Consider the following 14655-nt stretch of genomic DNA (forward strand, 5'->3'; position numbering starts at 1 on the left):
CATGTCCACATTAAATTAAAATGTACCCTGTCATGAGATGAAGAAAAGATTAGTCACAGTATTTCAAGCCTAAAATACTTGTCTAAAGGTTCTATATGTTCAAAGTAAATTATTTGTAAACAAACTTCTACCTTCCTTTTCACTGGTTTCAGAAAATGCTCTTTATAAGCTTTTGAAGAAATTAATGGATCGTCACAGCAAATAAAAGATTATTTTAGTATTCATATGTCCAACATTTCCAGAATAACAAAAAGCCGTTTAGTCTGGTTTTTAATTGATTAAAAAAAATGATTAAGACCAGAAAACAAAACAAAACAAAACAAAACATGGTATACTATGTTACAAAAAAAAAAAAATACAGATAGTCTTTTATGGAAGATAAATGTAAACTGAAATATGGAGGGAAGAAAACAAACGTTAACCTATAGGAAACTGGCATGTGCAAATCTCATCCAATATTCTTGAAAAGAAACCATCACACTTCACTATTATGATACAAATGTTATACATTATTAAAAAGAGAAAATTTTTAATGATGCACTAAACAAAGTCATTTTTATTTTAAGGATTAAAAACGTTGCATGTATACTGTCAGTGAAAGAATAGAGGAAGTCACTATCTCATGAGAAAAAAATTGTAAATTTCTCTTGGGGATTAAGTAGGAATATTTCCTGGGGTGGAAGGTTAGGGGGAGGTAGAAAAACACTTTTATTGTGACTTTCAGAACCACTAGGCTAAAGCACTATAAACATGAGAGTGGCCTGAAATACTTCTACAAACTTTGCCGTGTGATTATAGCCATGGTTCTCAAACTGGATGGAGCATCAGGACTGGAAGACTTTAATACATGGATTACAGGGTCTCACCCCCAGAGCTTCTGATTCAGTGGGACTGGGGTGAGTCCCAAGAACTTGTGTTTCTAAAACATCCCCAAGTGATGCTTCTGCAGATGGTCCAGGGAACAAACTTTGAGAATCATTGAATTATAAAATTGCTTTTGGAAACAGCCATAGAGAAATAAAAGACAGCCTTTTTGAAAATTAGCCCCACACCTAGTAGCACAAGCTATTGACATTTCCATTAATATCTCAAACAACCAACTTGAAGACTAAATTAAAAGATTAGGAAATACTCTGTTTATGGAGAGATTTCCCGAGAGAAATAATTACTGGGAAATAGCCCCTTTGGGGTGAATGAATGATTTAAACCAAAGTGTATTAGAGCAAAGGTGCATGTTTTGCATGACTGAAGAAGCCTGAGAATGGCAATGATTTTCAACAAGGCAGTTAAGTCCAATCATCTGGGACAGAACAGTCTCTTCAACAAATGGTACTGTGAGAACTGGATATCCATATCCAAAAGAATGAAAGAAGACCCATATCTCACACCTTATACAAAAATTAACTCCAAATGAATTAAAAACCTAAACATTAGAGCTAAGACTATAAAACCCCCCTATAAGAAAATGTGGGGAGGCATCTTAAAGATCTTGTGATTGTAGGTGGTTTCTTAAACCATACCCCCAAAGCACAAGCAATGAAAGAAGAAATAGATAAATGACACCTCCTCAAAACTGAATACTTTCGTGCTTCAGAGAACTTTGTCAAGATTAATTAAAAAGCAGGCTACCCAGTGGGAGAAAATATTTGGAAACCATGTATCTGACAAGGGTTTCATATCCAAAATCTTCTTATGAAGAAATCCTACAACTCAACAATAAAAAGACAAACAACCCAATTAAAAAATGGGCAAAAGACATGGACAGACAATTTTCCAAAGAGGAAATACAAATGACTGAAAAACACATGAAAAGATGCTCAACATCACTAGGTATCAGGGAAATTCAAATTAAAACCACAAGGAGGTATCAATTCACACCTACTAGAGTGGCCATAATTAAAAAACAAAACAAAACAAAACATAAAACCATAAGTGCTGGAGTGGATGTGGAGAAATAGGAACATTCATTGCTGGTGGGAATTCAGAATGGTGCAGCCACTATGGAAGGCAGTTTGGCAGTTCCTCTGGAAGCTGAATACAGAACTGCCATGTGACCTGCCATTACTAGGTATATATTCAGAAGAACTAAAAGCAGGGACACATATTTGCCCACCGACATTTATAGCAGCATTATTCATGATTACCAATAGATGGAAACAGCCCAAGTATCCATCAGCGGATGAGTGGACAAACTAGTATTTACATATAATGGAATATTATGCTGCTATATAAAGGAATGGAGTCCTGATGCATGCAACAATGTGAATGAACCTTGAGGATATTACGTTGAGTAAAATATGCCAGGCACCAAAGGACAAATATTGTATGGTCTCACTAATATGAACTAATTATAATGAGCAAACTCTGGGAGTTAAAGTTTAGAGTATAGGTTACTAGGAGATAGAAAGAGGGTAGAGAATGGGCACATGATGCTTAATCTGTAAAGAATGTTTAATAAGGTTGATTGTAATATTCAGAAATGGATAGCACAATACAATGTGATGATAGCACAATTCTATAAGTATATCTAACAATACTGAGTGTGATTGTGGTTGAAAGGGGAAGTCTAGGATCATGTGCATCACTAGAAGAAAAGCTAAAGGATAAAACATGGGTCTGTATAACAGCAAAACCTATAGTGGACAATGAGTGTGGTAATTTATACAAATAATAGAAAGTTTTATATGAACTAGAAAAAAATGTACATCACTCTTACAAGGTTGTAATAATAGGGTGGTATATTGGAAAAAATACAATTAAAGCTAACTAAGATCCATAGTTAACAGTAACATAGTAATATTCTTTTATCAGTTATAACAAAGGCCTTATACCAAAGCTAAGCATAAGTAATAGGGAGGTATAAGGGGTACAGGTTTTTTTTTTTAGAGAAATGAGAATGTTCTCATATTGATTATGGTGGTGAATGCATAACTATGTGATTATACCAAGAGCCATTGATTCTACACTTTGGTTGGATTGTATGGTGTGTGAATAAAACTGTTAAAAAAAAAAAAAAGATTAGGAAATACTTTGTTTATGGAAAGACCTCCCAAGAGAAATATTTACTGGAAAATATCCCCTTTGGGATCCATGAACAATCTAAATCAAAGTGTATTAGAAGAAAGATGCATGTTTTACATGGCTGAAGAAGCCTGAGAATCACGATGGAAGCGAACCAGCCCTAATGGCCTATTGGTAAATAAATAAATGAGGGATATATCTAGAGTAATTTCAGAACAGGATGATAAGAATAAAGTACTGCATAAGTTTGCTGAAGGAAAAGACCAGATGCGTGTAAGTGTTCAAAAAAATCTGATATGGGTGGGACTTTAATAAATGCTTTAAGATCACACACAATGGCAAGACTTTAAGTCAGGGTCAGACAACGTGAAGGAAGTGCCCACTGTTCTACCTTAAAAGCAGAAGTGTATTCCTACAGCCTAAATAGGCACATAGACACTATACAAAACAGATGTTTTGCTTACCTCTTAAAAATGGAGAATAAACAATTTAGAAATTTACTTATCACATACACTGAAGGGAGGAGTCAAACAATTTATCCTTGGAATTCAGCTAATTTTGAATCCTCATTGCAAATAACTAAACACAGCAAAGAAATGTCATTAATTATGTTCAGTTTAGAAGGCCTACCTGAGGAACCGCAGGGGTAGATTTAGAATTTAAGGACTTGAGTTCTTTGTTTTTTGATAACTTTTGAAAAATTAATGAAGTAGTAAACTTGTGGTTCTTTTGAAGTCTTCAAGAGATTTCACATCCTACTGCTTGCTTCAAATGTTGAGTTTGGTTCAAATGTTGATGCAGGCTAGAAGTAGCAATGAACAAAAAGGAAAGAGGGGAGCATCTCTTAAATAGTGGTTGATTTTGCCTGCCACGGGAAGTATCATGCTAATTAATATAACTCAGAACATGTATAGGATCTAAGACTACATTTCAGCAACTATTCAGTGTTTGATTTGTTGTATATGCAGTGTCAGTCTCTCAGACCTGAAGTGAGCATGCAAATACGTATTTGATTGTTCAAGCACATAATTTCTTCCATGGCTCCTGGAGGAAACACAAACTTAAAAGGGCTTTTCCAAATTAATTTCCATGTAAATTTCCTTTTTTTTTTTTTAATGTGGTGGCCTATGCTCTGTGTATATATATAAGTTGGACTCTGTTGAGATTGCATTGTCTGAAGATTGGGTTCATAAATAAGTGATAACACAAATTATAAGAAAAATGCAATTTATTAAAAAAAAGAAGGATCAATGAGAGACAGGGTTCCATAGCTGCTGTGTTTTCAAATTAAATAATCATTAAAATAAAAGCATACATATGAAGAAATTGTTCATTTACAATTCTAAGTCATCTTTACATTGGAAGCACAGATATTCAAAAGATAATTCATATTTATAGAGTATTATAATAGAGCACAAAGCGTAGTTGAAGGCTAACATAAAAGCTGCATTATATCAAATGTCATTTAGAGAATTCTAAGGATGCTGGGAAAATATGTTTTTAAAACCTTTTAATTTTTATCAGCGACATGCTACATTTGTCTCAGAACAAAGCCTTAGGAGAAAATAATTACATCACAAGTGATCTGGTGGTATAATACTGTTAATTAAACTGATATTTCTTTAAAACTATTTCCCAACTTCCAGGTTTGTTGTCATGGTGTCCTCCATGATGCCAGGCCTGGACACCTCTGCTGTGAAGAGAAGTATATCCCATTTGTTCTGAATTCAACGGGAGTTTGTTGTGGTGGCCGAATTCAAGAGGCACAAGCAAATCATCGGTGCTGCTCTGGGTATTATGCTAGAATTCTACCAGGTGAGGACCTTTCCAGATGCATCAATAGTCTTGGGAACCTGAAAGCACCAGCACGTGACTTATATGTGTGGACTTTTTCAGGCACCTCCCTATCAAAAATTGAATTATAGATACTAACACATGGCCAATGGCCTGCTTTAAAGACCATTTCTTCTTTTGGCCTTGTTGAAATATAATCAAGGCTGGTTACAAGCAAAAAAGAAAGGGGAAACATGGGTCTTAGTATCTATTACATAAGGAAATATATCTGGAAACTGACTCCCTTATTTTGTGGTTTTATTTTATTCGTATGGCTAAATGTTCTCATCATCAAATCTGTGAATTTCTAGTTGTTCCACCCCACGAAAGTGCTTGCACCTCTTCCTTTTCTATTTTGAACTATGTATGCATTATTCCTGCATGGATTTAATCACAAATTCTATTTATCTGAGAATTCTAGCCCAATATCATCATCCCTAACTGAGCTAGATTAAGCAGGAAGAGAGATTTAGCAAAGGGTAGCACACAGGACTTTTTCCCTCCCTTCTTTTTTTGTATATCAGCCAAATGAATCATGCATTTGTCTCCAAATTTCAGCTACACAAAACAATGTCTAGTGAATGTGATTGAGAATGATGAAAATAACAGCTGGCATTTATGAAACATCAAGCCTCTGACAGGCACTATATTAAAGGCTTCCCGTATGATACTTCATATATTCTCCACAGCTCTGGGAGACTGGTCTTGCAGTTTCAGTTTACAAATAAGGAGAGAGATTCAGAGAGGATCAGTTACATAAACAGAGTCACATAGGTTAGGATGGAAGAGCTGAAGTACTAATCTAGGTGTGTCTCTGTAAAACCCATGCTTCTTTGAGAACTCTACTACCTTCTATATAACCAAAAGGTGTTAACATATGTTAACATGTTTTTGAACTATTCCAGACTTCTTAATATCTTCATTAGTGCCACTGTCTGTTACTATTCAACCTGGAAAAGTCATTGAGAATACAGAATTTTTCCTAACATTAGGTTTAATACTAATGTCTTTTTTAAAGTGCAGAAAATGGGCATGGGAACAAGAGAAGAAAGTTAAATTTTTTGGAGGCCTTAGGAAAGCTGAATACTTTAATATATCTAGTTTAAAATGGGATTTATGCCAAGTATCTGGTTAATTCAGGCATTAATTGTTCAGTGTTTCTGGTGTTTGATATAAATATATCTATCTGAGTTATGTGAATGAAGAAATTGTCTTTACCAAGTGTCTCTTTTTTTGCATAAGGAAAAAAGGGAAAATGAAATGATTAAATATTATGAAAGTTTATTCAAGGCAGAGAATCTCTGCTCATCATAATTTTCCCTTACAGTTAATAGAAAAAGCTCTTTTTATAACAGTGATGTTATTTCTGATTCTCAGGCAACAATACTTTCATAATTGAATAATTCGTAATCACCCAAATTTTCCAAGTAAGAAAATACAATGTTGACGGAAATAAAGATTTTGTAGAAAAGTGTTAACTTCTTTATACTACAGTTCCCAGTGTTAGCTCTAATCAAATACTGCCAAATGTTTTTGCTCTCTCAAAATAATTAACATTTTGGGAGTTTTTAACTATATTTCAAACATTCCCTCCCCTTCAAAATAATACTTTAAAAACTTATAATAAAATAGTGAGATGGAAATGCCCTGTTATTCGTTCTTACTACCCTTTACACTAAAGGACTATATATACTAGGCTTTTATCTAAGTCTAGGATAGAACTAAATATTAGTGTTTTCATTTCTAAGTCACAATACATTTTTAAATAAATTACGATTTGCACTTATTTCTCAAATGGGAAAATATCCTGTAGCCTTTAAAACTGATGAAAAATACTTGGCTGCATCTATCACTGCTGTTAACTCTTAGGAGATTTTCCTGTCACCCTTTGCAATCCTAAACACAAAGTTGCAGATTTTGAACTATGAAGAAATCTACTTTTCTTATATTTCAAAATAAATTTAAACATTTTCTCTAATATTAGCAAAAAAACCTCCATGCAATAAGCCATGGAAGCCCAAAGATGTTTATTGATATTATGCAAAACTTTTAATAACTAAGTTTTAAAGAAGAGTTTAAAAACTTGTATTATGTATATTTTGGCACATGATTACTCAGCCCTGAAGTATTTAAACTTCTTTCAAACTGTCCAGCATGCTCCCTATTTGGATTCCTTTTAAGTGATTCATTTTTCATTGTATTAGAATGCCTACCATGGAGTCAAGAGGAAAAAAAGTGCAATCTCATGGAGTAATCAAAGAGAGTGTTTTGATCCAATCATTAATCTCAATGTACCTAAATGAAGAGATTATATTGTGGCTTCTATCTTTAGCCAATGGTATTTGTTAACTCGTTTCATGCTGTTTACATCAGGAAAGAAAGCATAGTGACCCCCAAACCATCTTGTATCTAAATGTAATTAAAATGCAATCAGTAGTCTGACAGTTTAAAACTGAGAGGGGTATAGGCATTTTGATATTTATAGGTGAATCTGAAGCATTGGTTAATAAAATTTACTTCCTTTTTCTCATACTTTCCTCTGTGGCACCCCATAACAAAGAGCAGCAAAGCAAAGGATGCTCCTCATCCCCCACTTTTTTTTTTTTTATAAATATGCTAATAATTCCAAGCTAAATGTTAATGTGGGTCATTCTTTTATAAGAATAACAATTAACTGTTAAGACTGCATGGTAGCTTTTAGAGAGAAAACATTTTCAAGCCTGGCCTGAAAGAGATTCATTTTGAGAGGTTAATGAGAAGGTGACTGATCCTTGTATCTTATGTCTAATAGCCCTTTTTTGAGGAAGAAAAAAATCAGTTTTATTTCTCATTGATATAATCTGCATTTCCTTTTAGGAAGCCCTTTCTTCTGTCAGTAACTGAATAAGATACTAAGGGAGTCAGGGAAATATGGCCAAAAAATCCAAACCAATTATAGTTGTTATACTCAAAAAAAAGCTATTTTTTCGTTCTAAATGTTGGCTTTCCCCAATACAGATCTGTACACTATGTTTTCTCTAAGCCCACCCTTGAACTAAATGTTATTTAATTACCTTGATGCTGCTCCTACACCAGGCAGCACATTATGTTAAAAAAAAAGTTTGCCAACAAAGGATACTGTTATCTTGCTGTGAAGATTTAAGAAATATGTCAAATACATTTCAGACTAAACAGGTCAATCTTTTTACCAGAGTGATGTAGCAAATGCAGCAATTTTACTGTTTACAATAAGCTCATTCCTCCTTCATTGGCCTTTTTGGTGTCATCATCGTGAAAAATTTCCTGAGTTCCCTTTTACTTATAGATACCACATTGTAGAATCTTTTCAAAAACCTTTGACTAAGCCACTCATTCCCTGCATTCTAGGAATACATATATTGAGAGAAAACTGGGTATGCTTTGGCCCACTGTTGGATATTTGCGCTGCAGGAATGAAAACTTGGGTTCACACAAAAACTTGCACACGAATGTTTATGGCAGCTTTAGTTATAATCACCAAAAACTGGAAACAACTTGAATGTGCTTCGATGGGTGCCTGGACAAATAGTGGTACCTTATGCAAAGGAATACTACCCAACGATAAAAAGGAGCTGACTATTGATACATGCCAAAAAGGCATTATACTGAGTGAAAGAAGCCAGTCTCAAAACGTTAAAAATTGTGAGATTCCATTTGTGTCACATACTCGAAAAAGCAAACTAGATGGCTGGAAAACAACAGTTCAGTGGTTGACAGGAGTCATGGGTAGGTGGAGAGTGTAACTATATAGGGCTTGCATGAGGAAATTTGGGGGTGGTGGTGATGAAACTCTTTTCCATCCTGATTATACTCAGGTGTTAAAATTCATAAAACTGTGTGTCCACAAAAAAGATCAATTTTACCAAATGATATTTTTAAAAACAAATTTTAAAAAAGGAGTACCTTAGAATTCTATTTCCATTTTACAAATAGAAGTGAGACATAGGAATATGGCCAAATCACCCAGCTAATCAAGATTGAGATTTTCATGATTAAATACTAGATTGAACCGAACAGATTCACTAGTGTCAAATTACTAAACAGAAAGGCACATTTGTCAAGAGAGGGCAAAGAAAGACAAAAGCATAGTTTGAGAAGTATTTGAAATTCTTTCCATGGGCTATTTCTAGGAAGAATTGATGGAAAGGTGGTAGAGTTTGAGTATAGAGTGTAGCCCAACAGCAAGTATAAAGTCTTCTATTTTAACGATTGCTTAGAAATTCCTCAGAGAAGCTGCTTTCACAGCGAGATGTCATTCTGTGAGACTTTGTCCTTTTCTTTTCTTGATTCTCTCTTTCTAGCTAAGGCAGAGCAAATGTTCTTGCAGTTTCCCTTTTCCTTACAACACTGACAGGTGTCTTTGTGTAGACTAGGCACAGAGATGTCCTTGTTCCTGGGTTTATCCTGTTGATTAATCTGAAAGCTATTAATTTGGTCTGATCTTTATTTTTTCTTTTTTCTAAGCCAAAGTATCTTCAAAGTGCTCAGCAGATAGTCTGCTATCCACTCTTCTGTTTTTTGAAAAGTTATGATATCTTCTTTACCCATACTGACAGCAAAATATTCCTAAAAGTTGGAAGTTAAATTGCCTCTGAAATCAGGCATGGCATTATTACTTTCCTTGTTTACAGGACTAGATATTTTTGACAATGAATTTGAATAGGAAAGACCTCAAGGATAGCATCTAAGAGTCTGTTTCATATTTTTATACAATTTTTATATCTATCCATGTTTAAATATTGTCCCATTTTTTTTTCATTGTATTATGCTTCCTTTAATGTAACACAGGCAATATACTAAAGCTAAATGCCTATAAGAGGGGGACATAAGGGAGGGATATGGGACTCTTGGCATTGATGATGTTGTCTGACTATTTTATTCTACTTTATTCTATTTTTCCTTTTGTTGCTTTTTCGCTGTCATGCTTTTTTTCTTTCTTTTTCTTTTTCTTTTGTCTCTCTACCTTCTTTGACTCTTCCTCCTTCTTTGTGGAAGAAATGGAGATGTCCTTATATAGTTAATGGTGACGGTAGTGAATACATAAACATGTGACTATACAGGGAACCATCGATTGTTTACTTAGGGCAGAATGTATGATGGGTGAACAAAACCATCTTAAAAAAAAAATAGGTTGATGAAGAAACCTTGAGGGCACTATATTGAGTGAAATAAGTCAAACACATAAGGACAAATATTGCAAGGTCTCACTGCTATATAAACTAATTATAATATGTAAACTCATGAACATGAAATATAAGTTATAGAGTGAGGCTAAAGAATGGGGAGTGGTTGCTTATTATGAGCAGAATGTTCAATTAGGGTGAATTTAAGTGTTTGGAAATGGACAGAGGTGATGGCAGCGCATTATTGTGAGAATAACTAACAGTGCTGAATGGTGTGTGAATGTGGTGGAAAGGGGAAGCTCAGAGTCATGTATGTCACCAAAAGAAAAGCTGGAGGTTAAAAGATGTGTCCCATATTTTTAATATCATTTTGGTAAGCAATTCATCTAGCTTTTACTGACCAAGTAGTAATACTTGCAAATCTCACAAGGAGATGAACTAATTAATAGCGATCAGGAAGTCCAGGAATGTATATTCCTAAGGCAATCCTAAATTCTTCAGTTAATGTATGCCTTGTCTTAAGAGGGTTTGGAAAGTCATTAATTAGATTATGCAGATGTCATCTGGACCACCTAATAACAATTATAAAGTATGCTGTGTTGGTCATTATACCCACCTACCTTTTAAGACATAATGAAGGGATGTTGCCCAATGAGTGAGAGTTATGTTTAGGAAGGGGCAGTGGAGGAAAGAGAAGAGGTCTGTTGAAGGTGCAGGAAGGAAAGTGCAGGAAGAAGAGGAGCAGAGTAAGCAGGTGGAGGAAGTTGAGGTTCCAGGCCTGGAGGAAGACCAATCCGCATTTGGGTCATGAGAGGGGGAGAAAAGTTTAAGTTCGGGTTTTTGATCCTCCAAGTTTTTATAGTCTTTTCTAAGGTTTCCTTGAGAGAAGCAATTTTAGAATTTTCCTGTCTTTTAGAGATTTCCTGTCTTATAGAGTCCTCTTCATACCAATTTTTTAAAGAATCCTGATTATTGAGTATTTAGTGTATTTGAGTTTATTGATCCTAAGGCACAGTGCAAAAGATTTTCTTATTCTACTCCCAAATTACCCAGAGTGGCCACTGAAGTTCTAAACTTTTACTGGTAAGATCCTGCCAGAGCTTCAAATGTTTAACGCTATTGACACAATAACTTTAAGCCTGAATTCAAATGATGAAAGCAAACAGAATAAAAATAACCAGCCTCTAATACTCACATTTTTCAGCACTGGCTCCCCAGCTCATCTGTGAAAACCCTGAGAAACAATTCAAGTCAAATCAAGAGGCTATTCCAAGGACAGTAAAGGGAAAGAATAAAGGTTTAGGCAGTCTTCAATAAAGAACAAGCAGAGCTCAAGTCAGGTGCAGGACTTGCTCAGCAGTCCATTCCCCGGTACTCTGCGGGGAGAGAGCAAATGGTCTGCAGTCCACTTTATCCTCATTGAAGGTGGCCCAGACCGAACAGCAGAGGGACCAGTCTTGACCCAGGTCCTGGCACTAAAAACTGGGGAAGAAAATTAACCAGCAGGTGTGCCATTAGCACATGCCTTTATTCAAGAAGGCTGGGCCTGAGAAGACTCCAAAGGAACATTCTAACTTAGGAAAGAAGGGTGGAATATTTTACTGGGCTTTCATGGAGAGGGTCACTAAGCTCATCTAGTTTCAGGAATACTTGGTCAAGGATGATTCTCCTAAAAGGGAGGTACTGTTCGTGTAGATTTGAGTTTTTATCAAAAGGGGTGGAAAGGAACAATTAGTGACACTTCTTGCACAAAAGGTTATGGGGAGGAACAGCTGCTGGAGACAAGGACATGCAAGGATCTCAATGGAAAATTCTCCATCTTTCAGTATCTCCCGCAATTTTCTCATCAATAAAGTAGGGATATTCGTTCCTGTGTCACTGGGTTATTGTGAGGATTAAATATGATCAACATATAAAGTACTGAGATCGGGGTCTGGCACATGGTGTACATGCAACAAATGTTAGCAATCATTAGAGTATGTGACATAGATGAATAGAAATTTCTCCAAGCATATTTTTGTTGGTTTAAAGCAGTGCTTCTCAAAATAGCCAGTCTGAGAACTATTTACTTGTTTGCGACAAGATGAGAAGTGTGCCCCAGAATGTATATTAATGCACTGCTTCCTTCCTTGAGAGGCTGTAACTACAGAAAAGAAAAATTCAGCTGAGCTAAGCAGGATGTAGAGTGATGTAGTTGATTTTCATTCTGGTGGAAGCCTTTTATACTGGTCCACAGAATGTACTTTTAGTAGTAAAGATTTAAAGGATGTGTTTATCTTTGGTTTTTAGGGGACTTCTCTATGAAGGTATCAGCTCTTAACTCAGGATTCCAAACAACTTGCATTCTTTCCCTCAGTGTAGAATACCTATTTGTCTTAGAAATCTTAAAAGTGCCCCCAGCTTCCTTCTCCTTACCTTGAGGTAAAAGGTCTAAAAGGCCTGATTTTAAGCTGTTTCTCTACCAACAGGAAGCCTACTGACTACACAATACATATGACTTATTACTCAATATTTATTTTATTCCAGGTTTCTGCAAGCACTCCTTTTTATATGGCTAAATTCAGGCCGGAATATCAGAAGAAGAATATGGGATTAGCAACATTAGTGAAATTCAGTGTCTGACATAACTCAGCAAAGTACCACTGTGCTGACTGAATATAATGTTTTTGCCTTTTGATACTTATTAGTTTTTCTCCATTGGCAGTATTTTATTTGGTTAAGTAAATTTAGTTTGGTTAAAGACATTATAAAGACTTTATAGTCATAGACAATATAAATTTATCAATATTTGTTTTTTTTAATTCACTCCTACTTTCCAAAAAAAAAAAAAAAAACCAATTAAATTAAAAAATATTCCTAGACAATTTTTTTTATAATGTCACTTAATCCATGTCACAGACCTAATGTGCTCGTTTTTTTTAGGAGAGCCAAGAGGAAATAGGCAACATAGACTTACCTCTAAATGGAATTTGTGAATGTGGGTATACAGGCATATTTACAAGTCTTTAATGCAAATATTTTGAAATTGTAATGAGATTTTACTACTCCAATATGACCATATTCTTTCCAGTAATTCTGTCGTCAGTTGGGATCTGCAGGATGATTGTGATAAAACTTACTCGTGTGTCCTAGTAGATTTTTTAACTCATGCAATGATTGTTATTGTCCTAAACTGACAGGTGAAGTATGCTGTCCAGATGAACGGCACAATCGGGTTTCTGTTGGCATCGGCAACTCCTGCTGCGGCAGAATGCCGTACTCCACCTCAGGAAACCAAATCTGCTGTGCTGGGAGGCTTCATGATGGCCATGGCCAGCAGTGCTGTGGTGGACAGATTGTGAGCAAAGATTTAGAGTGCTGTGGTGGAGAAGAAGAGGGCATGGTGTACATTCACCTTCCAGGTAAGGGGCTCTTGTCAGCCTTTCAGTAGATGGAGGAACTGAGAGGCAGAGAGGGCGAGAAATTTACCCTAGATATGAAACAAGTAAGTGTTTAAAGCTCACTTTAATTATGTTTAATGAAACAATTAGGGACAGATTGTATAACAAATAAAACTTTAGTTCATATTTTTGATGTGCATTTGATGCATTTCATAAAAATTTACAGATCAAAATTCTATTCACTTGGAAAGTGTTACATTTACCAGAAAAACAAACAAACAAAAAAACATGAATGCTTTGGTTCTTGATCAAATAAATATTAAGAGCATACAAAATTATTATGATGATATTGTGTCATAATTCTTTTACTCCCTTATTTGTTTGTAGCTATGAAACTAAAGCTAATAGTAGTAGACATTATCATTGGTTTTGTTGATTGACTGCTAACTATCTAACAGGCACTGTGTCAAATGCTTTATACATATTCCTTCATTCATCTTTACAACAATCTTAAAATAGAAATACTATTATTATCGCATTTTACAAATGAAGAAACTGAGGCACAGAGATTACAAACTTGCCCAAGATGACATAGCTGGTCAGATTTAAATTTTGTGTGGCCTGAACCTTTTACAATTTGAGGGGTTCTTTTCAAAAAAAGAATACAAAATTTTGAAAACAAAACAAGATATGAAAATGAATATTTCTTTGAAATGGGAAAATAAATTTAAAAATTGCAAATTAAAAAAATCTACCAGACACCAACATTAAAAAATAGCATGTTTTTATTATAAAATGCTTGATATCCTCTATACTATTTTTCTCATCATTTTTAGCTTATACCCTTGATCAACTCTTCGTATTACAATGGTTTTATACTGTCATTATCTATAGAGAAAATACAAAGATAATTCAGTCTTTCCTATCACATGGTTACTCAAAACTGTATTTTCTAATTTTATTATGTACAGTTTAAAAGCATGGCTTTAAGTTTCACCACTCAATATTATAATATATTGAAAATGTTTAGGATTGTTACCACATTTGGGCAAATATCTACCAATTGTCTTTCTGAAAGATTTCAGGGGATTTCAAGTTGTCTTGTCTTAAAATGATTTGCAGTGACTTATCTTAAATTTTTGTTGAACTAATAGCACCATTAACATTTTTTTAAGGCTATCTTTTTGTATGACTGAATTTGAGTTGCATGTTTTCATAGATGTCAGTAGATCAGGTAAAATCAGCAAGGATTAGAAATTTTTCCAATGTATTTGAGTCAT

General features: G+C 34.8%; 1 protein-coding gene across 1 annotated transcript in view; it reads left to right on the plus strand.

Moving 5' to 3' along the window:
* The window catches only part of USH2A (usherin), an 891077-nt gene that overhangs the window by 707347 nt on the left and 169075 nt on the right, over positions 1–14655 (plus strand). The window contains 2 exon segments of the mRNA XM_037823757.1: positions 4668–4836; positions 13175–13396. Coding sequence (XP_037679685.1) covers positions 4668–4836; positions 13175–13396 — 391 coding nt within the window.

This window comes from Choloepus didactylus, chromosome 2 (assembly GCF_015220235.1).
Source record: "Choloepus didactylus isolate mChoDid1 chromosome 2, mChoDid1.pri, whole genome shotgun sequence".
Lineage (NCBI taxonomy): Eukaryota > Metazoa > Chordata > Mammalia > Pilosa > Megalonychidae > Choloepus > Choloepus didactylus.